Here is a 24894-nt window from a genome sequence, read left to right as displayed (position 1 = left end):
TACCGGTTCTTTGGAGACTTGAGAAAAGCCCGGCATGTACGCCTGCCAGGCTGCAACAGGAAGCCTCTATTTTAGCGAAGAAGAAAACAAAAGCTCATATGGATGCTTCCTAAACCAGCTGAGCATCTCCACACCTGCCAATGTATTCCCGGGCGACGTTGATAGAGTAACAGCTTGCCTTTTTACACAGTCCACAGAATACCAGGAAAATGGGCACAAGTTACAGGTATACAGTATGCCCTTGAGATCAAGAAATCAAGTGATGACCCTCTTCCTCTCCAAGCATTATTTTCGAAATTTAAAACTAAAGAAAACATGGATTCCAGCCCTGGCATTAACTGATGGGAGTCCATCCATGAGGGACTACAGCCCTTTTCTGCCTTTGGCGCGACTCTGGCAAACTCTTTCAGGGCATCCAATCGGCATCAACGGGAGTCCATCGGCATCCTTCAGTAATGGCATTGTCACTGGTAAGGCCCTGGTCGGATATGACGATGCTTTTTTCCTCTCTTTTTCTTGAGATTGGAAAAGTTGAACGAGGTTGTGAATAAAGAACATGGAGAATAAAGCAGAACAAATAAAGCCATTGCTAGAAGTAGGTTCTTTCGAGAATATTTGAATATCTTAGGTATATACCACTGATTACGAGATGGCGCGATCGACGGTTGCTAAGTACAACTCACAGCTCCCTGCATTTGTTTTTGTTTTTATTCATGGTGATGACTGCTACCTCGTGAATGACTAACATACAACCCGGTTTCAGAATATTTAATATATTTATACTGTGCAGGCTATTCCAGAAGGTCTTGATTACACACCCAAGCACTGCTCTGTACCTCCAGTTCTTATTCACCTCTGAACTGACGCAGTTGGGCAAGTCAAGGGCCAAAATTTCCAATATATATTTTTTCGTAGCACAGTCTTGAGCACACCTCGTCAATGAAAGCTGTACTATTTATTTACTTATTTCATAGGGGCAGTATGTGGATGCTTGACTGTATACATTATTACCTAGGTACCTTGACAGGGGTGCAATAACCGCATACCAGTTTTGCAGCTTTCTTGCCCTGCTAATTCCACTTTTCTCATCATATACTCCCAAAGCCTTGTTTCTGTATATACACGTGCTCGTCTAAGATATATATACAAAAATACCCTCCTAGCGAATAACAATCTCCATCTCCACATCAAGCTCCAGCCGGCAGTGGCCGTGTCAGCCTATCGGTGGGATACCAGGCAGCAAACGTTCCCAAACAATAGTTCTGCCAGCTGCCTTGATATTTTCACGTGTTTACAAGAGCCTCTGCCACGTGTCTGTCCATACCCGGGTGCTGGTTTCGAACCTAAACTTTACCTACCAAGGTAGGTAGCTGTCCAGTCAAACACCGTCTTGTGATTGGCTGGCCGTTGCAACTTTCCAGCCATCCGGCAGCTCTAGGTGTATCAAGCACTAGGGTGCAGTATATTCAGACTTTGACCGAATTTAAATAGCTGGATCATACGCTCTGGAGACATGCGGCCTTCCGTCAGGCGATAGACAATCTTGTATGGAATGCAATGAAAGAGGATTCCTTTAAACGACAGTTTCCACTGAGAATTGACATTGATGAATTAATCTCGACACGATAATACAATGCAGTTAGGAAACAAGCAGGTTGACAAGATCATCGATACACCAAAATTATAGATAGGTAGGGACAGGACAGTGTTTTGAACGGTTTTAATTGATGAAACAGTTAATTCTTTTCTGCATCTCCAAGCCTTTGAACTCAAAAACAGGAGCCAAGCGTTAGAAGGGCCTGAATATAACTTTAATCAAAATGAAAAATAAGACAACCCAAAAACTCCGTAGAAATACCGACTCCCACTTTCCCCTTCCAAGAACGCCCATAGACGACTTCCACAAAACCATGGAAACGGAAGTAAAGAACAGCCAAAGAGATAACTTATTATCCATGACTCTGTGGAATACCAGACAAACAAGGTTATGGCTGACGGAACACCGGAAGTCTGGCTTGTGACTTGCCAGCTCCACACCATTGTTGTGAGTAAAAGCGTAAAAATAGCTTGTTTGAAAAGTCCAAGCATGACGAGAGATTAAAGACAAAACAAAAAGAGAAACGCCAGCTGTATGCAATGGATGGCTGAACGCAGAGGTATACACAAGACAATAGTAAGCAAACAAGAATGAGAAGAAAAAGAGTGGTCGTAAATCTCGTCACGTCGTTTCCGCAAGAAAACATCGTATAAAGACCTCTCTCCACCCAGTCGAGGGCAAGGAAAGAGAGTGGGTAAGAAAGAAAAGCTGACAAGGGCATTTACAGCCCTGAAGCCTTTCGCACAGCTCCCGCGTGAGCGCTGGCTACCCTGCCGCTCGTCTTCCTGATGCCGGTCGGCTCCTTGCCCACTGTGGTCGAAGCAGCCGCCCTCCTCGTGCTCCCGGAGCGCTCTACACCACGAACTTTGGCCAGCACACCGCTCGCGCTGGAACGTGCCTCTTCCTTGACCGACTTTGTTCTTCCGACAGAGGAACCGATGTTCTCAATATCGTTGGAAGCGTCATTGTCGACATAGGTGGAAGAGGAAGAGTAGACGTGGTGTGTTGTTGTGGTGGTGGTGGTGTGGCTGGCGCTGCGTTGCTTCTTCTCGTTGGGGCTGGCTCGTGTCGAGGTCCTAGCCATACGCATGTGCCACTCCTCATCGCTCTCGTTGGTGCTGCGGTGCACCGAGATAGACTCCGAAGTGTGTTGCTGTTCCTCGCCCTTGGTGCCCGCGTCGTTGCGAGAGTAAGGGTGGTGACGCCCGCTAGGGTTCCTTCCCGTCTTTCGTGGCTGACCGGGTGTTGGGGCAGGCAGGTAATCCTCCTGAACACCGACTGTGTTGCTCTCCGTGTCCATCTCGCCGAGCGGTGTGCGCGACTTGCTGGGTGGCGTGCTGGCCTGTGTGGCGCTGGTGCGCCCCAGGCTAGCCTTCTGCATGGCACGGATTGGGGTGCTCGGGACGCCCGTGTTGGCTGTGTTTTGGGCTGCCGCAGCAAGCTCCTTGCGCAACTTGCGAGCCACCCTCTCCTCAACCCACCACTCACGGAACACGCCCTGGTTCAGGTGAAGCCAGTGCTGCTGCGGGCCGACAACCATACCCGGGCGCATGAAGCGCATGTAACTAATGACCTCGTCGGCCGTGAAGCCATGGCGGTAGATGAGGTAGGCGCCGATGAGGCAGCCAGTGCGGCCCAGGCCGGCCTTGCAGTGCACGGCGATACCGCGCTTACGTATCGTAATTGTCTCGTGGGCCAGGCGGATGAACTTGCGCACAAGCGACAGGGGTGGGCATGTACCGTCCTCAAAGATCATGTCCAAGTGGCGAATGCCAAGGGACTCGAAATAGGATGGCGAGTACAGTTGGGAGTTGAGGCGCACAACGAGGCCAATGTTCTTCTCGGAGAAGTGGCAGAGAACATTCTTGAAGGGATCCGGCAGGTCGGGATGTTTGTTGACGTCTGCGATGGTCTTGGGCAGGAGCTTGTATGCTTCTCCCATGGTTTCGGTTACCCTGTCGACGGGATAGTGCATTGGCGAGGCGAAGGCCAGGAAGTGAGGTGTAATCCAGTTGAAGTCGCCGTTCTCAACACGCTCGTACTTTTCGTACTCGCCCAGGTCGAAAGAGTCGAGCATCACACAGCCTTCCTCCTTGGCCTTCCATACACCATAAACGACATCTTGTACTGTGATTCCGTAGTCGGCTGTGCTGTAGCCAGCGTCACGGAAGGGCATCAATGGAGGGTCGACCTGTGCGATAGGCGCAAGCGCCAGGTGCGGTGGCCAAGACTGGATCAGCACCATATAACATGCCAGTACACAGGCAGCATTGGCTCGGCCTGTGAAGAGAGAAAACAAAACGTTAGCGCATTTGTCAGGCATTACAGTGCATCGTTTAAAACCTTAAACATACTCCTCGGGTCAGCCCTGCTCCAGAAAACTACTGGTCGGTCCTTGTTCTCTTTGGCACCAAGGATATCATGGAATTCGAGCGCAAAGCGGTACAGGTGACCAATGTGCAATGGGCCAAAGTCGTGGTGGAAGGCATTGTAGAGAAGCGAATCGTCGATGGAAAAGTAGTATGGCTGTTTGCGGGCGGCGACGGGGGTCGGCTCGACTGCAGCTCTCGAACGCTTGGTGGGGGAGCGGGTGGGCGGCTCCGGGTAGGGAAAGAGGGTGTCGGCCTCGGGAGGGTTTACGTATGATGCGAGATATAAGCGGTCTGGGATGAATGCCGTTAGCGTTACTGGATATTTGTATGTAAAGAGCAGCGGATACGGGACCAAGAAGGCGGGAGGCTGGCTCTCGAGGTGAGGGATATTGTTGTCGCTTGTCTCCATGGCATCGCCGGTGATTCTGGACGAGATCCAGAGCAGACGTAACCGAGCTAGCTCCGCGGAACACGTCGCAAGCAGTTCGAGAGACGGGAGATTGTGCGCGATGAAGAATGGCTGCGCTGAGCCTTGGGTTGGACTTACTCTCAATGTACTCAATGACTTGGCCCATGTTGGAGCTCTTGGAAATCGAAGGCGCCATCTCAGCGCCACGAGCCCCAGAATATGCCAGGAAGGAAGGAACAAATGCGATACCAAAGGCGCAGGTAAGATGCTAGAGATGATGACGAATGATGTTGCTGCTGCTTGTGTAGAATGCGGTGCGGCGACGGAGCGCGACCAAAATAAAGGAGACGTTGTGGTTTGAGGTGGCGATTCGAATGGATAAACAAAACAAACAAGGAGCGCCGCTTTTCTTTTCGACCCGTCTTGTTTTGCTCACAATGCAATGCAATGCTGGATGCTAGCGCGCATACGGAATGACCTTCAAATGATGCGATGCAACAAACTTTCAATCCTTTCCAGAGGAAGCCGACACGACGACGAGGTTTAGGGAGGGAGGAAGAGGGAAAGAAACGAGGGATGGTCGGAGGAGGTTGACGATGTCAAGTTATGTGAAGACGGTCGGGGATCAACAACAACAACATCGGAGCTCCATTTCGCAGAAACAAAAAGGTTCTGGACTTTGTATTGCGTATCGTCACGACCCCTGCCTTTGTTGTTGTGTGTTAAATGTGGGTCTCATGGTTGTCTACAAACACAACAAGCCGGGGTGCGACCAATCAAGGCCGTTGCCCCAGTTTACACCTGGGCAGGTAGTGTCCCTCTTGGGCAAGCCGAGTTGGCCCGGCAACGCCTGGGTGAAATTGAGTGAGCGAGGGCTTTACCGAGATCCTGTGAGCTTGGGCCACTTGGCGACCTGGAGACCAGGGGGGAGTGCTCCACTGTGGCCTGTAGCGCAGGACAGTCGTGCTGGAATTCACCACACATGCACTGAGGTCACTATCCAATACCAAGACAAAGACCCCTTTGGGGGCGGCCGAAGTCAACTCATCCCACCAAGGCGAAAACAGCCTCCAGTGTCAAGTTCGCGCCCAGTCTGTGCCAGAGCAACGGAGAAATAACAACGCACGTCCTGTACAAGGCCGAAGCATACATGAAGTCATAGCTTCGGATCTATCTTGTCTATTTATTTTGACCCAATTCAGGCTGTGCCAAACAATCGCCGTACCTAGCGACCATGTCCGAGTTTCCCTGCACCCTGTGAGTCTTTTAATTCTTTATTTCTTTATTTTTTTTTTCTCGTACCGCCCACTCAGGTTCGCAGATCGAGTTCAGTTCTGTTCATCTTGTCACAGCCCACTTTTTGGATTTCAAAACAAGAGCACGTGAGCGCCCAACGAAAGAAGCACCATCCATCCCTGCTAACGCCAAATAACCCTGGCACGAAATGCACCCTCCAGCACCATCGACGTGCCGTTCCCTACGGCCAGGCTAGCCAAAGTGGCACTTGGCTCGCTCAGCGTCGACAAGGAGCTTTCGCCATCCGTGCAACGGGAGTTCTCCACAGTCTCTGCTTCCTCAGGCGCAACCGAGGAGACGATCCTGCGCACCGAGTACAGCGCTACGACGAACCGCATGCTCCGCGTCGCCGTCAATTCTTTTATGGACAGCTTGAGCCTCGTCATAGAGGTCATGGAGCAGCTTGATGCCGATGTGCTGGAGGCGCAAGCCAAGGCTCCGTGAAGATGGGGGAATGAAGGGTGTTCATTGTGGTCCTTGGGTCATTTGGAGGTTTGCTTTTTGAAGATTTCCCAGGGTCCAGATACAGTGCAGGAGAAATGAATGCCCAAGACATCCAACGTGTTTTGTTGTGCGGACAGTGCTATCGAGCGGTCACCCCCGGGGACGGGATGGAATCGACGTTACGTCGACTTGTCTAGAGTGATCGTGCAGCCCGCTCAATCGGGACTTCAGCAAGCCTCTTCCCCTCGATAGGCGGTGCCACCCAGTTGCAAGGCTCCCAAAGAGAAGCAACCTGTGACAGCGCCGAGTGGGTTGTGGGGATGAGTCGGCACGGCAAGGGGTCTCGGGTCTGGACATGCTTCACAAAACAGATGGTTCTTTAGGTATATTGGGATTAGCATTCAGATTTCCAATCATCTCCCTGGTCTGGCACAGCTGCGCTGGTGCACTCTTCCCCAGCGTCTTGATTTATACTGAAGTTTACATGAAAAATCTCCTGAAATAGGTCTCGACGTCCCCCCAACTCTCGCCATCAAGCTTCCCAACAAACCCAACATACTGATCAGGCCTACACACCACCACGCACCCAACCTCCCTATCCACTCCGTAGTTGGCATAGGCGTCCCCATACGGGTCGTGGTAGTTTTGGTCGTCGACATAGATGCTGTCATAATCCCACCCCTTCTCCTCGTCGAACGGGTGCAGCACGGCGGGAAAGTCCCGAAGGAGCTCCGTCTCGACCCGCTTCGCCGAGTGGCACGTCAGCACGTCGACGTGGCGGTACAGATAGGGCCTGAGGAACGTCGACGACGCCAGGCGGTCGCAGAAGCCCTGCAGCCGGGCCTTTTGCGCCGGCGCGTGCACGTCGCCCGCGAACAGCACCAGCCTGAAGCGCCCGTCGCTCTTGAGCCGCTGCTGCAGGTGCCACGACCGGCCGTCGGCCTGGTTCAGCACCCGGAACGACGGGAACCGCATGCCCAGCCGCACGCCGGTCGCCAGGTCCTGCCTGGCCGCGCCGGGGCCCTTTTTGGCGACCAGCAGGCTGTCGGCGTAGTCGACGGACAAACCCGACGCGAACAGGTTGCCCTTTTCAAACACGGCCTGGAACTCGGCCATGCTGACCCCCTCGGCGTCCAGGACGTCCTTGGCCGGCCGGCCCGAGAACAGCCGCGAGAACTTGTGGTCAAACTCGATGAGCTCCTCGGCGACGCGGCGGCGCTCGTTGTGGTAGGTTCTTAATATCTCGGGCCGCGCCAGCCCCTTGGCCACCAGCGCCAGCTTCCACCCCAGGTTGTACGCGTCCTGCATGGCGATGTTCATGCCCTGGCCTGCCTTGGGCGAGTGGGTGTGCACGGCGTCGCCGGCCAGGAAGACGCGGCTGCGGTAGTCGAAATCGCTGCCCAGCCGCTGGCCGATCTGGTACGCGGTCCACCAGTCGCAGTGCTCGTAGGTGAGCGTGTAGGGCTTGAGGATGTTTTGCGCCGCGCGGAGGATGGTGGCGGGTGTGATCTTGGTCCGGTCCGCGCGCCCGCTTGCAGCGTCGGGTTTGATCTCGTTGAGCTGGATGTACAGCCGCACCAGCTTGTTCTCGCGCGGTATCACCATCAGCGACCCTGCGTCGGCGCTGTGGACCGCGCAGCGCATGCGGATGTCGGGGAAGTCGGTGATGGGGATTATATCTGTGTGGGTGTTAGTGATATCATGTGCACTCATGATCTATTTGACGGGTGGAAGATGATGGGTAAGGGGTGGTGGAAGAAACTGACCTAACACGCCCCATATGAAATCCGTCGGCTCCCCATGCAGCTCATACCCCAGCTGCCTTCTCGTCCAACTATGCGCCCCATCACAGCCAACCACATACCTAGCACGCACCACCTCCCTCCCAGACTCTCGGTCTCTCGCTGTTGCTATCAAGTCATCTGTATCGTCCTCGGCCAGGTTACTCCGAAACAGCCCATCCGCAGGCAGACCCTCTCCCTGCTGCTGTGCCGGGGTGGCCTCCTCGTCCGACAGGTGCCGCAGGGTGACGGTCACGGGGTGCGAGTTGGCCGAGTGGTCGGCGCAGGCGTCGTCGTCGATGACCAGCGACTCTGGTAGCACACCGCGCTCGACCCGCAGCCGGTCGCCCGAGTGCTTGCGGATGTGGTCGAGGAACCAGCGCTCCACGCGGCCCTGGTGCACGACAATCTGCACGAAGCGCGAGAGGCCTGGGGAGGTGTCGGGGATGCGTGCCGAGCGTTGGATTCGACCGGTCGAGTCTGGATTCTGTTTATTTGGAATCATGTGAGATGTACCGACCAGAAATAGGTAGTATTGTGTGGCCAAAGAACAGAGAGTGGCAATGTCCGAAAGCGAGTTGCTGTAGCACTCTGAAAAGGGGCTTGCTTATGATTCAACTTACCCACATACAAATCTGGCGACAGAAACAGATCGGTCAGCTTACAAGTTCTACAAGAGAGCATACAGGTATCAAAAGCATGGATATTATAATACCTCGAGCATGTGATTAGCCTCCTTCCAAGCGCGATCTGCGAACCCGAAGCTGTCAAAGATTTCCTGGCTGCGTAGCTGCAGCCCGTCGGCCTGCCCAGCAAAGATCTTGGTGCCGCGCTTGTCGATGATGCGAGCGTCGATGCCACACCTGGCCATCCACGTTGCCATCATGAGGCTGACTTGGGAGTTATTCAAATAGGTCAGTGATCAAATTCTTCCTTATTTGTTCTTGTCATCCCGTCCTTTTTTTCTGTAAACCAACACGTCGTCCTGGGGATGTAGCTCACCCTGCTGGCCCGGCACCAACGATCAACCTGCGGTATAGCTTGTTAGCAACCTTGTTTCAACAACACTCGATAACAGCGAGCAAAAGAGCCACTTCATCCCATGACGTGATGTTGGTAGACTCACACATCGCACTTTGACTCTGTGATCTCGACGCTTCCCATCGTGTCGTTGGTATGTTTGTTGACAAGTTTTCCACGGATATCTCCTAGAAGCGAAGAACAGAAAGCATGGAAAGCAAGCAAAAGCAAAAGCCAAGACTCTTCTACGTTCCTGAGCGGGTGACTAGAGAGGAATACCCCTCAAATAAAACCGAACTAATTTTTTGTATGGCTGAAACTGGAACAAAGTCTAGAACCAGAGTAATGCAGACTGTTGTTCTAGAGGATCTAGGCCCTCGAGATAGTGACGGTTGTGCAAACACAACCCCGCGATTTTTGTCACCATAGACGCGCTATTAGTGCTTTTTTTTATAGTCTCGTAAGCAATAACAGCTTGAACAGTACCAACTTGACGGTTCAAGACCACTATAAGGTTCATACTACACCATGGCCACCTACGTCAAACCAGGTCCAGCCTAAACAAAACAGAAGCCCACCGAGACATTTAGAGGAAGGCTTGGGAGCGACAAGTGCGGGGAATGTTTGTTCGTGGTGGTCTTGGGTAAGCTGTAGGGCCTGAAATGCCACCCTGAATGTCGCTTTGTTCAAGTTTTTGGCGGCATGATAAGCGAGAATAGCCGATCAACATATGCAGCTCTTGTTGGGCTATTGCTGACTTTGCTATGCAGATCCGTCATCATGTGGTACCTCTGTGCAGGCTATAACATTGCGGTACAACCCAGTATGGGCATACCTGCATAAACCACACCCGCTCCAAGCTCTGCCATCTTTGATCTCGATAAGCACCTTGTTATTCCGGGGTGGTGGATAGATTTAACAAGCCGGAGCAAGGTCCGGAACATGACAAGACTTTTTTGTGCAAGACGCCGCACCAAAACAAAAACGCCAAGCTAATGCAAGCTTTTAAACCTCGACAAAAACAAAACACATTCCCATATTCAATCATCATTTAAAACAAAACTACCAGGGTATAATTAAACATCCCACAATCACAGCCCATCCCCACCTCTCCTGGCCTCGATATTGGCAATGGCAGACTGCAACGCGCTCGTCAAATCGACATGAAACAGCGGCCTGTTGAGCCCATGGACAGTAACCGCCCGCGCCGCCGGCCTCAAGCCCTTGAGCCCCGCACCAGACGCCGCGGCAGCCCGCTCCGTCTCGGTCGAGCTGGCCTCCGTCCTGGGCGTCTCCGTCCCGTCCGTCGCCTTGTGCACCGGCGCGACGTTGACACCCTTCTCCAGGTCGTCGGCGTCGCTGGCCGCCGCGTGCCTCCTCTCCTGCTCCTCCTCCTTCTCCGCCACCGCGGCCGCGCTGTCGCTGCCTCCAATCTCGGCGACCGAGAAGATGGACTTCCACCGGTGGGAGCCCTCGTCGCGGGGAGTCGGATATCCGAAACCGCCCGCAACGAGCGCGCGCTTCGTCCACCGGTTGCCGATGCAGGCGATGTGCCAGTCGACGGGGTCCGGGGCCGCGTAGCGGTCTAGTTGGTTGCGGACGTCGATGAGCTGCTGCACGCTGCTGACGTCGACGTGGTTGACGCTGCTAAAGTCGAGAATGATGGCCTTGAGCGTGGGCAGGTCCGGGTTCTCGCCGGCAATGTGCAGGTTTCCGCCGCTGCGCTGCGCCCGCTTCAGCTCCCGCTTGGACGGCCCGGGGTCGTTCCATGGCCTGTCGCCCGGGCGGGCGTACTGCGTCAGGTTGGTGCGGCGCGTGTGCGCAAACACGTACCGCGTCAGGTACTCGAGCGTGTGCGAGGCGTTGGGGTAGCTGAACCCCTCGGTGAAGCGGTAGATGAAGACTCCCGGGTAGGGGCTCTCGACCTCGACGTCCGGGTTGGAGCCGTCGCCGTGGTCGATGGGCAGGAAGATGTTTCTGGTCGAGGCGCCACCGGTGCCTGTTCCGGTCTGCCCAAAGGTGCCGTACTCGCGGTGGTCGTCGCCGATGATCCTGTCATCGAGGACCGAGTGAACCCTGACGGGGCCGAGGAAGCGGCCGCGCGCCTTGAGGATGCGGCCGAGGAGGATCGCCGCCGAAATGGCCACGGTCGCGTAGATGCCGTTCTCGATGGTCGAGAAGACGGTGATGATGACACCGATGAAGAAGATCAAAACTTCGAGCGGCGAGACGCACCAGAACTGGTACAAGGTGTTGGGAGGCGTGATCAAATCGCCGACGGCGTGGATAATGACGGCGGCGAGCGATGCACTTGGAATGTAGAAAAAGACTGGCGGGAGGACGTAGATGGCCAAAAGCACCACGACGGCAGTGATGACTCCCGCAAAGGGAGTGCGCACGCCTGCCTTTGACTTGATGGCCGTACGGCTAAAGGAGCCAGTCGACGGATATCCACCCAGAAAAGGGGCAAGGAGGTTAGTCACACCAATGGCAACCATCTCTTGCGACGGGTTGATGCTGTAGTTGTTCACGCGGCCAAAGGACTTGGAGATGGCGATATGCTCTATCAGGAGAACAATGACGGCAGCGGGGAGGTTGCTGGCCATTGCGCCGATAACACGAGTTTCAACGACGGGTACTGCGGCGTTTTGGAATCCTAGAAACAAATTGTGAATATGGATGCGATCCAAGGGGCCGGTTTCTTATGGGTGTTTTTGCTTACCTCCAGGAATATCCTTCAGAATCTTGAACTTGGGATCCGACCGGTGGTTCATGTTAACCAACCAACTGATCATGGTGTACAGCAGGATCACAAAAACGGTCCTGAGTGTTCCCAAGAAGAAGTAGAGCTTCTGCTTCTCGGGCCACTTCTTTGCCCCAAACGAGCAAGCCGACCTGATGATGTAGAGCATCGCCAAAGCCGACAATCCCATCGCCGCATCGAGTTTGGTCGTTTTGAGATTCTTGAGTGTGTTGATCAGCACCAGATAAGATGCGTCGCGCGTTGAAACGCCCGAGATTCCCATCATGGTTGGGATTTGACCAATGACGATGCTGATGGCGCTGCCCGTCATGAAGGCCGACAGACTCGTCAAGCTGATCAGGTCCACAATGAAGCCCGTCCTCGTAAGGCCGAGGAACAGGACGATTGCACCTGTGATGATGGACAAGGCTGATGCGACGACGTGCCCGGGGACTTCGGGGAACTTTTCCTTCATCTCAATGACGATGCCACCAACAAGTGTCGACATGACGGCGACGGGGCCGATCGTGATATCTTTGGATGTCGCGAAAAACCAGTAGATCAAGACTCCCATAAACGAAGAGTACAGTCCAAACTGCGGCTCCAAGTTGGCGAGGACGGCGTATGCCATTCCTTGCGGGACCACCACGGCGCCGATGGTGATGCCTTGGCAAGAGTTAGCTCGACTCGGTCTCGACTAACAAAAGGGAGACAACAAAGCCTTACCGGCAACAAGATCACCAAGCAACCATTGCAAGTTGTATTTTCCTATCCAATCAAGAAAAGGAAAGAGCGACCTCGTGTAGGTAGCGACATCCTTTCCGCTCGGTACCAGCTCCTGAAAGAATTCCTTGGTCGTCGGCCTCGTCTCGACAAACGTATCGGCAGTCTGCACGGACAGGATGGATTCGCCTCGAGTAACTTCGTCCTGATAGGGCTCGTTGTTGCGCAGTTTGATACCCAGAGCTGCTGCCAAGCCCTGTCCGACCTTGGCGCCAGTGGTCGACATGGTAGCTGAAAACGTGCGGCTTCTGAAATGGCGTAATCGCCGAGAGACCCGGTAATGCACAAGAGGGAGGCTTCTGCCTATTTAAACCTCACTTGGCAGTAAAAAAAAGGTTTGGCTGCTTTATACAGGCGCCCAATGGGCACGAGTATCGCACGCGCGCTCGCCTGCGTAAGGCCCTTACGATCCCTGCAGAAAAGCTGAACCACGGGATGCTTTCAAGCTAGGTAGGCTGAAAAAAACGTTGGGTGGTCAGATGTTGGTAAGAAACAACAAGGGTCCAAATATGGCGTCGCAGTGTTGGGTGTTTTGGCCTGGTGTCTTTATGGCGGTAGATAGTATCCAAGATGTCTATCATGCAGAGGTTAATAGTAGCCCTAAGCAGGCACGAGTGTGGAAACGTTAAAACAAGCTCAGGTCATACCAATCAAATCTGCCTAGACCCTAGAATAAATTCGTCCTAGGTCTAGTTCTAGTAAGAAGACTTGTTGTAACCAGGATGTGTTGACCAGGCAAGTCAAAAGACAGGGACGGCGATTCGACTTTGTACGTCAGGTACCCAGGAACATGAATATTTTTGTTCTTTTGTTTTGTTATAAATGTGTAGAAGAAAGGGACACAAGGCAGTAAAAAGGACGCATCACTCCTGTCAGACGTGATATGTAAGCACGTTGGAACTATCAAGCCCCTTGGTAATGGGTGACCAGTGGTTGATCGTCTCGATGGCGCAATCGAGCTATACCGGTTACACCCTGGTAAAAATTAAATAAACAGATTTTATTAATGGACCGGGAGATACTGCATCGTACGTAGCAGGCCACGGTCTTGCGGGGCAACCCCCATAACTACCCCCCAGCTAACTGTGGGCTCTCCGAGGTGTTTTCCTACTTTCCAAGACCATTCGCCATCCACTCGGATGCGTTTTCGGGCGGAATATGCGTGCTATAATGGGAAAGTCGTGAGGGTCCCAAACGCTGCTGGTTGCCGGATGCCTTTGACTGCCCGGGGATTTGCCGCCTTGCCGCATGCTTTGGGAACTTGTGAAGTCTGGATGTGGCGGGACATATGTGAAAAACGCCCTTCGACCTAAAAGGTAGAGACCTGCTGATCTATACCTAGTTGTGGCTAGGGATGGCGCTGTATCACTGGAAAAAAGTTTATTCGGGGTGCAGTTGAGGTTCTATAGTTAGGGTGCAAGTTGCTAGGTCTAGACTTGTAGTGTCTCGGATTTAGACCGTTTATAGTAGTAATTAGTACCTAAGTCACCAAAGTCACGTTAATTTGATAAAGTACCGAAAGTTGCAGCCGCACAGCCTCTACCGATCGAAAAGGGACAGAATTCAAAACACTCTTGTCCGCGGAGGCTGGCCTGCAGTAGTCTTGTCTTGCTGGCTCAGTGTTTTGTCTTTGACTGGGCCCAAGTTGGGAGCCAAGGATTGGATGTTGCAAGTTCAAAGTCAAAGCACGTCATTTCGGACCAAATTGAGCTCACCCAAGCCAGCCAAGTTTGGCACCACACACTGAGCATGGGACCCACTTTCAAGGCTCTTCAACGTCAATATTTTGAGGGTCGTCTTAGAAAGCGCGCATCATTCGGGACAGAGTACTGCAAGCGATCCAACCCCCATCCCGTACAGAATTGTAAGACAGTAATAACGAAGTTTGCAAGCGATACTAAAATCGTGAGCTGTAGAATGACTTTGATGAACTCAAGGGGGGCAACAGGGGGGCGATACGAAAGTACGAAGTATAATGCCCAAATGGATAAAGGGAACATACTGTAAGGCCGGATAATAGGTAGTTTGGTACATCTAATCTGCCCATATTCCGAGGGTGCATCCCGTCCGTCCCATAATTTTGTGGGGAGACGGTGGCAGTTGACGTTGGTGGTGTGTTAAGTTCCATTGTTGCGGTGTGCCGTACGGACTTCGTAACTGGTGTTCAATCATCACGGGGACAGTCCCGTGACTTTGATGAAATGGGATTTGGAAATTCCATTCTCAAAGAAAGCCACCCTTGCTTGCTTGCACGTGAATCCAACAATAAAGATGGGGGGGGGGGGGGGGGGGTCTGGACTCAAGCATATGGATTAATGAAATGATGGATGGCAATTACAACAACGCGACGAAGGGCAGAGGTTGTCCAAAATCGATAGGGCTTTGTTTAATTTCCTTATTGAATGATTATTTACCCCTCTGCTTCTCTCGACAGGCAATGCGCCTGGTCATGGTTGCATAATGGGAAATAATAACAAATCTCAGGTAGTGAATTGCTGCTGTGAACACCCAAAAATGGCTCGACGCGAAAAATCGCGTGGCTTGGGACTGAGACCAAGTGTAGTATTGACTGCCTGATTTGCTGTCCAACCACCAACTTCGTCTTCCCCGCTCAGACTGTCTTCTCACCGTGCAATAACTTGTGGCTGCAAGTAGATGCGAGAACCGTGAAACCAAATTCACATCGCCCTGCGCAATCCAATTGATACCCCAAAATAGATTACATTATATACATGAAGTCAATTGGCCACTGAGCGACCGACCATTTTCCATGGGGCTGAAAGGCGCCACCCGACACAACTGATCGATACGATACTACATAGTCGCATCCATCAAAACAAAAACAACACCATGCCTAGCCCGATCAAGGAGTCGGCCCCTTCCTTGCCGCCGCCCGCGGCGACGACACTACATCCACCACCGTCTCCCGGTACCCATCGTGCTCTACGGAAACTTCATTCGGCGCACAATCTCGGCGCCAAAGCATACAATCTGGGCGGCGGCCCCTCGCTCATCTCCCAACAACGTCAACAACAGCAGCAGCAGCATCAGCAGCAGAGGACCACCCAGAGGTCTCTGTCACCGACGCGTAGAAACGTTAGTAACAGCTACGCCAACCCGACCGCCGCCAGCGTGAGCAGGATCAACGACAACAACACTGTCAGGTTCGATCCCCAGCAGCACTCCCGCAAGGCCAGCTCCGGTCGTTCGCCTCAGCGCGGCCGCACCAACGGCGATGCTCCCGTCCTGCAACAACAGACCGCTGCCGGTGCCGTTGCCGCTGTCAAGGGGCGCCGGCCTGGCCTGCCACGGCGCTCTGCTGTGGCCGATGAGCTGTCTTTGGAACGTTTGATACCTCACGGCCCTCCGGATGGGGATGTGACCAGCGCCATAGAAAGCATGCGGTACAGAGTCCTTCACGACGGCATCAAGTCCAACACAGAGGGCATGGTCAGTACTCTCTTATATCCTGCTCTCTTTTGGGCATCTCACTATCGCAAACACCAACAGCTGACATCTTGACAAATACCCAACAGTCCCAACTACGCATCTATGTCTGGCTCATCATGCTCGACTGCCCAGTCCTAGAAACAGACGCATATCTTGACCTCATTCATCGCGGCGCATCACCAGCCTACTCCAAGATCCGCAACGACACCTTCCGCACCCTCACCACCGACCCACTCTTCCGCCGCCGCGTATCGGAGGCATCCCTCATCCGTCTGCTCAACGCCGTGGCCTGGAAGCTGCACGATTCGCGCGAGATCCGCCAGTCGTCCACCCGCCAGTCGCTGCCTCAGCTGCCCGAGTCGCCCGCGCGGCCTCGGACGGCTACCAACGACACGCCAACCTCGTCGCCCGCGGTCAAGAACCGCGCACGCGCCCTGACCCTCACCACCGAGGGCTCCGACGCGGGCGCGGGAGAGTCGGGCACCTACGTGCAGGGCATGAACGTGCTGGCGGCGCCCTTCCTGTACGCGGCGCGCTCCGAGGCCGAGGCATTTGTCGCCTTTCATCAGCTGCTCACTCAGGAGCTGCCGGGCTACATACGCGGCGCCATGGACGGCGTGCACAAGGGCCTGCGCCTCGTCGACAAGGTCCTCGCCATCGTCGACGAGAAGCTCAGCAAGTACCTCATGGTCAAGGGCCTCTCGGCAGAGATCTACGCCTTCCCCAGCGTCCTGACGCTGTGTGCCTGCACGCCGCCGCTGCCAGAGGTGCTGCAGCTGTGGGATTTCCTGTTTGCCTACGGGCCTGGGTTAAATATATTGTGTATCGTGGCTCAGTTGATGCTTATACGGAGCCAGATCATGGCGAGTCCGAGGTTGGTTTGTCCATTGATGTCTTTGCTGGAGGAGAAAAGTGATGCAAAAGGTTTATTTTACTGACACGAATTGTGCAACAGCCCAAACAAACTTCTCAGGTCGTTCCCGGCCTTGCAGGCAGACAAGATCAAGACGTTGACTCTATTCATTGCTAAGAACATCCCAGACGACGTCTACGCCGAGATCATCAACCACGCTCGATGATTCGATCGTGCTTCCTTTTTCCTTGTTTGCTTTCGTTTTGTGGAAGCGGGCGGCGGTGGCCTTGCCTTCCATGCTCAAGCACAGAGAATCTGTAACATTTTCCTTTTTCTTTTCTATTTTTATGACAGTATGATGATCATGAATCGGAGTTGGGTTTGGAGGTAAAGGGTAAATGGGTCTGTTTGATTCTGCCCAGCATCTCATTCTAGCTTTCTCTAAGTAGCCGAGAAAGTATAATATATGTCGTAGGTTATGCTAGTCCAGAAAAGCATACCCCATTAGCATTTTACACAAAACAGGACATATCAACGCTTTCTTGAATACTTTTCTCTGGCCAAGAATCCAACCCGTTGTTCTTTTTTGTTATCTGTCATCTGTATCTTCCTCATGTGGGAATACTCGGATGTTTGTAACCGGCCCGCGAGGTGCATCTACCTTTACTCCCTTGTCTTTGTTGTCCCTTCTCAACTCATTGTTCATCCCAACAATCAGGGCCAGCCCAAAAAACGCCAAACCTGGCCCTCCCTCCCCGAACGCGGACCTCGCCTCCCGTAACCGCAACCCACATCAGCATCGTCCGAAAAGAGACAAAAAAATTAGGCTTGAAAAGAGTGAGGCCTCGCCACACTCTCTTCAGCCTTCGTCTCATCACAAAACGTACTCGGGGCAATCGCGGTTATTCATGTCATGACCCATGGATGGGGTGACTTTTTCCCAAACAAAGAGAAGAAAAATAAGCACAGACTTGATGAATCCGGGGTGGCGAAAGAGGACCAGGCATTAACTACCAGCCGGTTTCTTACCGGACGGAAGAGGCTTGTCCGGGGGGGAGTTAAGAGCTTAATACGCAAAGTACGGGGGCGAGGGCTGATGTGGAAAAAACAAGGAGGCAAAAGGAGTCTCCGGTGCGGAGCCCGGCCACACGGAGTTTTTGGGCTGATGGATGGGACTAGAACTAGAAATATTTTGGCTTTGTTGCTTACTAAACACGAGCGTAGTTTCTTTAGTCGTCGTGTCATGTGTTGATGGGGAAGGGTGTCTAGGTAATAAACAGTCTCCAAAATCCCTTCAAGGGAAATGAAGAATGAAAAATAAAAACCACGCCGCCGTCTCAGCAAAGGAGGCAAACTTTTCAAGGTACTATTCTCATGCAGGTGCCAAGGCAAACTTGATAACATTCTACACTAGGGGAGTCTAGCCTTTAAACAAGAATGCAGACTAGAAATGGCCTGGAAAATACTCCGCCACCCGCCCCCTTCGAGCTTAGACACGCTCGACGTTTGGAGCGAGGACCGGTAGGTAAAGAAAAAGCCGCGCCCTGAAATTATCCGAGGCTGGCCGTTGGTCGGGTTGTAAGGGGAGTGATTCAACGGCGGCGGTTCATCTTAAAAGTTGTTTGATTGGGTTTGGCTCTAAATACTCGTGCTGTACAATGTGTCTATGTTGGGTGTTATGTGTCTGTTAGGAAGCAAGGAAGTCGTCATGGTAATGTGTAGCGGCAAGACTGAAGAAAAGGTTACGGCTACGGTAGATGGTAAGAACATGTCCTCAAATGGCGACCACTTCATCAATCATCTGGAGCATCTTTGTTCTTCAACTGGTCTTGTCTATTCTTAGTCTCAGACCATCTCAACCATGCACCACAACTGTCGAATGACAGGCGAGATTTCTCTTGTACATGCCAGATCCTCATCATCCATTAAACTAGACATGTTTTTGCCACTCTTCAAAACCAACATCACACACGTCCACCCAATCCAATCCACTGAAATGGTAGATACAACTGATTAAATATTATCGGGGCTGGTTGGCCACCAAGGCCAGTAGCGGCGATGCGGAGATTCCTAGGCGCTAGGGTAAGGTAGTCCATCCAACGTTCTAACCCATCCATCGTCGTTCCTAGGTTCGAATCCGCAAAACGACCTGCTATAAGTCTTTGGCCCAATCCTCCACCAACCCCCTGAGGACGACATTGTCGACCTTCCCAACCACCAATCGATCCTGCTCCCCCAAGAGAGCCGCGGCTTGCCCTTGACTGCCCTCAACTCCCTTCTTCTTTTGTAAGCGAATGTTGCGAGAGGATATCATCTGAAAAAGCAAACAAGTAACAAAGTAGCGAAAAAATCCCAGCCCGCGTAAAAAAGCAGCGTATGTTGTTCCAACAACTCCGTCGATAACCCCAAGTGTTCCAGATAGGAAACCATGAAAAATAAAACCAAACAAGAGCAATACAAACCGAAAGGTGCGGCTTAGCCGACCTCTTGTAGTTCCCTCCCTTTCCCTTGCCCACCAAGATTCTAATGCCGGGTGATGAAAAACCGATGCCTTGCCATGCATATCAACATCATATCCCTCTATTTACACAATGTAGAGTTTCCTCGCTCGGCGCCTTTCCGAATGTGTCGCTCATGTTCCCGTCCCCCCCTCTTGTCGATGATGCAAATATTTGTGGTCGAAATAAATATCGTGAAATAAATTGGTTGTCGTCAAAGAGGGTTGCAGAAGAAGAGTAAAGTTAAACGACGAGGGGGGCGAGTCGATGGGACCAGGTCGCCGGTCCGATCCAAAACAGAATGGACCCTGGGAATCGAGGGTTTGTTTGGCTGAGGAGTGTTCAATAGCTGAAATGGGGTTCCTTCGGATATAACGAGCGATAACAAATGAGAATGAAAGTTATTAGGTAGGTAACTGGAACAAACCCAGGTTAATCTATACCTTGGTGGCAGCAAGAGTGATCGACTTGGCTCTTTGCCTAGTCACCTTCTTGCTGACAGTATAGACCAGATCCACGGTCCAAATGTGGCAGATCTGTGCCCAGGCGCAAGGAATCGATCCGAATAGTGGCGCAACAAGAGGTACCATGACGTAGTCGACAAAGTTGGTCTTGATGTTCCTCCTGGAGAAGTGCATGCCCTTGGCAAGTCCAGCCTCGACCATCTCCTTCTCACGCGCATCAACGCATGTCCTGTGGAAGTTCTCGTACAAGAAGAGGTACAGAGCAGTTCCCATGAAACCAGCAGTGCGGAGGACGTTGCAGACTGTGAAAATCCAGCCGATGCCATGATAATCAGGGGCGCCCTCAGTGGCCCAGAGGTAGATGGTCGAGGAAACAATGAGGATCGTGGCGTGGACGGGAAGCATGTGGGCCTCGAAGATACGGGTGAGGAGGTAGAAAGTACGCTCCCAGTCGGGCTTCTCAAGAGTGTCGTGGGTGACATCGGAAAAGATGCCAGCCTCGATGGGCTGCTCGGGGTTCAGCTGGTCGAGCTCTTGGGGAACATAGGTATCGGGCGACTCCAGAGATTGGTGCAGAGGCTTGAAAGCGCGGGCCAGGTACTTCCTCTCACGCCAAAGCTCGACGCACTTTCGGAGAGTGTATCCAGTGTCCAGAGCACCCCACATGTGCCTCTGAGCTTGCTTGTAGCGGGCCTGGATGTCCTTGATGAGTCCCTTGATTCCCTGGCCTTGGCCGCCGCCGGTAACGTTTGTCTGGCTCACGGGGGCCATGATGACCTTGGTGGTGAGGTGGCCATTGAGAGCGAAGAAACACTTGAGGTACATGTGGAGATCTTCGCCAATCGCCTCGCTGTCACAGTCCCAGCCGCCAACACGATCGACCAATTCCAAGGGGACGGTGTACACAGATGTCGGGGGAGCGATTGTGGAGCCGGTGTAGAGACCCGAGATACCACCAGCGGACCAAAAGACGTCGGCGACACGGACGATGGCGGGAACGGCGTGCGCGTTCCGGTCGAAAATGATAGGGGCGGTGTACAGGGTGGTGGTAGCCGTCTCGGGGTTAGCCAAGTGCATGCTAGTGGCTAGTGCAAAGTAGTTGGATGAGAGGTGGCTGTCGGCTATTAGGCAGAAAGTAGAGTTAGCAAACTAGACGTTTCACTAGTACTGAGAACGGGAGAAAAAGTACGTACCATCAATTCCAGTGACCAAAACATCCTTGCGCTGAGCCAGAGGGTACCTTTCGCTAAGCTTGCGAGCAGCCCAGGCGGCGTTGCTTCCCTTGCCAGCGGCCTCGCCAGGAATGTCATAGGGGTGAAGAGTGAAATCGATTGACCGGAACTTCTTGATGAATTCTTGGATGAGACCCATCGCCTTAAGCTCGGCGTTCGACTCGCGTTGCTCCATTCCGAGGTAGACCTAAAATCCGATGAATTAGTACAAGCTAGAGACACGGCATCCGAAACATGCCAAAGCAACAGCCAATCGGAAGCTAGATCGAGTGGCTTGTGCCATTGTTTGGCCGAAAACAGTCGATTAGTAACTCACATCGTAGGTATCGCGGGCTTGCGGGTGGCTAGCAAGAACTTCGAGCGTCTCCCTTAGGGTGTCGTTCTCCTCCTTGTAGTTGGGAATAATGATAGCGTGGAGGACATGGCTGGTCGAAACATCAGCATCGACGGTGTAGTCGGACATATCGAGATCACCGGCCTCGCTGCAAGAAGTCGAAGAGGCGCGGGATGAGGTGAGAGTCTCGGAGCTGGAGAGCGAGGTGGATGAGCCACGACGGCGGTGCGAGAACTTGAAATCCTTGAGCGACTTGTTGTGAGCAACTCTGGCAACACCGCGGGTAATGTCCCATAGCGAGTAGTTGATTCGGATCGAGAAGCAGAAGACGAGAACATGGATCGCAAGGCAGTAGTATGCGTAGACCAAAGTCCAGTAGCCAGCGCCATTGGCATACTTGGGTGCTGTAACGTTATCCTGTTGTGTGTAATTGTATCCTAACCGGGCAGCGATGGCTTCTCTTGAGATAACAAAGTATGACAATGATATCAAGGCAGTCAAGGCCAAGACGCCGGAGCGCCGTGAGCACCACGCAAAGATTGACATGGTGTTGGTCTTCTATGCAGGATGAAGCTGATGGGCGAATAAACTGCTGACAGAAAACGCGAGCCGATGACGACTATGAAGAGCTCGAGAAGCTCTGGAAGTCGGTGGACAGACACCAAAGTCTGTTTCGAGGTCGGCCGCGGTACTTGGGAGTACAGGCAGGTAAGTCTGTCTAGGTGAGTAGACGGAGGGTTGGATGGGTGACGCCCAGAAAGTCCAAGGCGGGCCGACGTCCACAGAAAGCGTATTATTAATTTGGTGGCTGACTGACGGACGGAGCGGAAGAGCTCGTCGAGAGTTGCTCGGGTTGATTTGGTTTTGTTTTGGTCTGCAGGTGGGCGGAGCAACAGGAGGAAAGCTTGCTACAAGCTGTTGCTACTGCAGATCGTGCTTCGTGACGCAACGGACGCAACGCCTGGGAGCCCTTATTGACTTGGTCGGGGGGTGGGCGAGGCAGTGAAGGAAGGCAGGCAGAAGACGGAAGTCGAGTCGCAAGTAACCACGACGACTCGTTCGGCAAATCGTTCAGCTGCGCTTCGTCGTCGGTTCACACAAACCAAGACGGAAGAGAGGGGGAAAAGGTATTAAGGTCCGGAAGGAAAGACTGGGCGACGAGGGAGTAAAGGGTTAAAAAAAAGAAAAAGGAAAACTGGAGGCTTAGGAAATGAGCACGAGAAATTTTAGTGCCAGTGTTGGGGCCTGTATTCACAAGTCGTGTAATTGAAACGGGCGATTTGATGGAGACGACCAAACTGTTCGTGGTAAGGTGGACAGGCGGAAAGGTGTGGGAAGAGAAAAAAAAAAGGGACGTGCTCCTTTCCTTTTTCCTTGCCTGGGGGGCGGGTTGCCTGCGAGAGCGAGCAGCGGACCAGGGGGGGTAGGCAGTACAAAAAATAAAAGGGGGTGCGACCACTGAACGGGTGAGGCGGCCACACGCAACGCTAGGTACAGAGGTAGGGGCCAACCAAGCATCGAAATGAAGCGACGCTGTGCGTGGGCATCCAGCAGTGCAGTGCAGTGGGCTGACCGACTAGGGGGGTGCTATTCAAAATGATTTTGGGGCTGGAGCGTTGCTGGGACCCACTGTAGTTCAAATGGGCTTGCTGTTGTGCCAGGCCAAAGGTGGGGACCTGGTTCTTATTTTTCTTTTTGCCCTGTCGGCCTCAATCTTGAGCCGATACGGTGAGGGACTCTGACTGGGGTTACAGTTTAGGTCAATCCCACCGTTTACGTCGTTGGAAGGTACTTGCTAGCAAATCAGCTCAGCTCTCTTGGGTCTTGGAATCTCTGCGAATCAATCAGAAGGCAGCTGCCGATTAACGTGCAGGCGGCCGTACATATTAATCGAGGATGGTAACTATTTTAATCTCTTGAATTGTTGTTATTTACAGTATAGTTGGGAGGGGATCCTTTCTTGAACGGCCGATCTCATCAACTTCGGCTTCTCGAATTCCTTGGCCTGCTTCATCTTTCAAAGTCAAAATCTGGGATAAGATTGTGGCGTGGTAAACGCGGATTGCAATCCGGGTACGAGTGCCCTGCCGCGCTTACTCTTACTGTTACCGTGTTGAGTGTTCTCAATGAGCCTTACCTAAGGCAGCGAAAGATACTGTGTGCCGTGGCCTGGACCAGTGAAATCAATGAGCTCGATTCAGTCGGGCGTCGGGGAATTGGACGACACCGATATGGGACCTTATGTCCGACCACTCTACTCGGTACAAAACTCCTTTTTCTTCTACCATAGGTACAAGCAATCAGACAGGCAGCAAATCTTAACACACAACGGGAATGGAAGTGTGCAGCACGGTCAATGCCAGACATACAGCTGTCTGACTGACTGATTTCTGCACACCCATCCAACTTGCCCACGAACCTACCTGTGGTCTCGCTGGTGCATCGGCTATCTTGTATCTGTAAGAGGCTGGTCCCACGGCCTTGCGCACGCACTTTCCTATCTTCCTCATGGTCCTAGGTATATTCGACTTGTCGGACTTGCTCTAGTCCCACGGCATCAGTCTGGTCACGCAGTCAATTCGTGGCCACTCGTCGCAGGCGCTCGAGCAATCAGATCAGCACAAGGGATGGCAGATGCCCCGGACTTGTCCGTTGCGGTTGGGCTGCTAATGCAAGTACCTGTTGGAACTAGGTAGGTACATAGGCAGTTAGTGTTTACTTCTTGCTTGCAAATGCCTCCCATTCAATCATGAACAAGCGTGCAAGCACGCCCGCCATGTTTCAACCCCTTTCGGAGAGATGCCCCAAACTTCAAATGGTAGAAACCAGGGAAGCATATGTTTGGCCTCATCGGCTTTCAACCTTACGGTGCTTTTTACATGCAGCACTCAAATAACAGTTGCATGGACTGCCCAACCAAAATCAATTTACCTAGCAGCCTAGTAATGGAAGAGTGAACAAAGTGGATACCTATGCATGGGGCTATCGCTGTTTGAAATGTTTTCCGTTTTGCCTGTCACCCATCACATCGAGATCAACCGTTTTCGTCCAGGAACCTCCGAGCAAATCAGTCAATCAATCAACCATCCATACCACGTCAGTCAATCCAAGTCCAGCTCCGCTGGTCTCCTCCACACCTTCACTTCGTCCTGCTCCATTTTTCGTCCAGTCATATTGAAGCATGCTGCAATGGTCCTTCAACGGCGTGCACTATATTTCCGGAAGGCTACTTACCTTACTTGGGTACTGCACAGCATCGCTGGAAAGCTTTGCTGTTCACCGTAGCACAACGCTAAACGGCTTTTACATTCAACTTTCCAAGAAGCTAAAATCGTAAAATCTCATTTGTTTCCTTCCACGTTGTGTTGCAGAAGTTTCTGCCAACACCCACATGCATAGACTCACCGGTGGCTGGAGCTGTCACGACTTAGCTCTTCTAAGCAGGATGTGGCTCAGCCCATGACGACGCCGAGGCTGCATGAAAAGCTTCCCACCTTCAGGAACATGCACACAAGTCCCCTCTAAATTGTGGAATCCACCCCGGCGCTGCAAGTTACTTCAACTACCGGGCAAAAAATACCTGTAACCATCCCGACACCAACGTGACCTATTGCAGCA

The 24894-nt window shown here is 52.7% G+C and overlaps 8 protein-coding genes across 8 annotated transcripts; 3 read left to right on the top strand and 5 right to left on the bottom strand.

Annotated features, from left to right (window-relative positions):
* Nucleotides 1-1571: 1571 nt before the first annotated feature.
* Nucleotides 1572-5025, bottom strand: MGG_04637 (tyrosine-protein phosphatase CDC14). Its single transcript, XM_003710818.1, has 3 exons — nucleotides 4517-5025; nucleotides 3952-4260; nucleotides 1572-3877 (listed from the first exon to the last, which is right to left on the bottom strand). Exons 1-3 carry the CDS (start codon nucleotides 4572-4574, stop codon nucleotides 2319-2321), a joined length of 1926 nt encoding a protein of 641 aa, XP_003710866.1. The 5' UTR covers nucleotides 4575-5025; the 3' UTR covers nucleotides 1572-2318.
* A 335-nt stretch (nucleotides 5026-5360) lies between these two features.
* Nucleotides 5361-7026, top strand: MGG_04638 (uncharacterized protein). Its single transcript, XM_003710817.1, has 2 exons — nucleotides 5361-5635; nucleotides 5836-7026. The coding sequence occupies exons 1-2, from the start codon at nucleotides 5613-5615 to the stop codon at nucleotides 6116-6118; spliced, it is 306 nt and encodes a 101-aa protein (XP_003710865.1). The 5' UTR covers nucleotides 5361-5612; the 3' UTR covers nucleotides 6119-7026.
* On the bottom strand, nucleotides 6312-9063 carry MGG_04639 (phenol 2-monooxygenase; the record flags this gene model as incomplete). Its single annotated transcript, XM_003710816.1, has 7 exons — nucleotides 6312-6495; nucleotides 6678-7797; nucleotides 7885-8386; nucleotides 8523-8534; nucleotides 8615-8789; nucleotides 8902-8928; nucleotides 9026-9063. The coding sequence occupies 7 exons, from the start codon at nucleotides 9061-9063 to the stop codon at nucleotides 6312-6314; spliced, it is 2058 nt and encodes a 685-aa protein (XP_003710864.1).
* A 720-nt stretch (nucleotides 9064-9783) lies between these two features.
* Nucleotides 9784-14036, bottom strand: MGG_04640 (sulfate permease 2). The gene is made up of 4 exons (XM_003710815.1): nucleotides 13093-14036; nucleotides 12389-13019; nucleotides 11642-12328; nucleotides 9784-11575 (listed from the first exon to the last, which is right to left on the bottom strand). The coding sequence occupies exons 2-4, from the start codon at nucleotides 12669-12671 to the stop codon at nucleotides 10011-10013; spliced, it is 2535 nt and encodes an 844-aa protein (XP_003710863.1). The 5' UTR covers nucleotides 12672-13019; nucleotides 13093-14036; the 3' UTR covers nucleotides 9784-10010.
* A 1028-nt stretch (nucleotides 14037-15064) lies between these two features.
* MGG_04676 (mitotic check point protein BUB2) lies at nucleotides 15065-17338 on the top strand. The gene is made up of 3 exons (XM_003710814.1): nucleotides 15065-15895; nucleotides 15982-16769; nucleotides 16851-17338. Exons 1-3 carry the CDS (start codon nucleotides 15296-15298, stop codon nucleotides 16972-16974), a joined length of 1512 nt encoding a protein of 503 aa, XP_003710862.1. The 5' UTR covers nucleotides 15065-15295; the 3' UTR covers nucleotides 16975-17338.
* A 680-nt stretch (nucleotides 17339-18018) lies between these two features.
* Nucleotides 18019-18591, top strand: MGG_16508 (uncharacterized protein; the record flags this gene model as incomplete). Its single annotated transcript, XM_003710813.1, has 2 exons — nucleotides 18019-18269; nucleotides 18444-18591. The coding sequence occupies exons 1-2, from the start codon at nucleotides 18199-18201 to the stop codon at nucleotides 18589-18591; spliced, it is 219 nt and encodes a 72-aa protein (XP_003710861.1). The 5' UTR covers nucleotides 18019-18198.
* A 309-nt stretch (nucleotides 18592-18900) lies between these two features.
* On the bottom strand, nucleotides 18901-19062 carry MGG_13787 (uncharacterized protein; the record flags this gene model as incomplete). Its single annotated transcript, XM_003710812.1, has 1 exon — nucleotides 18901-19062. One exon carries the CDS (start codon nucleotides 19060-19062, stop codon nucleotides 18901-18903), a length of 162 nt encoding a protein of 53 aa, XP_003710860.1.
* A 621-nt stretch (nucleotides 19063-19683) lies between these two features.
* On the bottom strand, nucleotides 19684-21822 carry MGG_04677 (uncharacterized protein; the record flags this gene model as incomplete). The annotated part of the gene is made up of 3 exons (XM_003710811.1): nucleotides 19684-20831; nucleotides 20904-21129; nucleotides 21259-21822. 3 exons carry the CDS (start codon nucleotides 21820-21822, stop codon nucleotides 19684-19686), a joined length of 1938 nt encoding a protein of 645 aa, XP_003710859.1.
* Between the last annotated feature and the right edge of the window lie 3072 nt (nucleotides 21823-24894).

Source organism: Pyricularia oryzae, chromosome 1, assembly GCF_000002495.2.
Source record: "Pyricularia oryzae 70-15 chromosome 1, whole genome shotgun sequence".
Taxonomy (NCBI): Eukaryota; Fungi; Ascomycota; class Sordariomycetes; order Magnaporthales; family Pyriculariaceae; genus Pyricularia; species Pyricularia oryzae.
The sequence above is the reverse complement of the archived record's forward strand: the minus strand, read 5'-3'. Positions and strand labels throughout refer to the sequence as shown.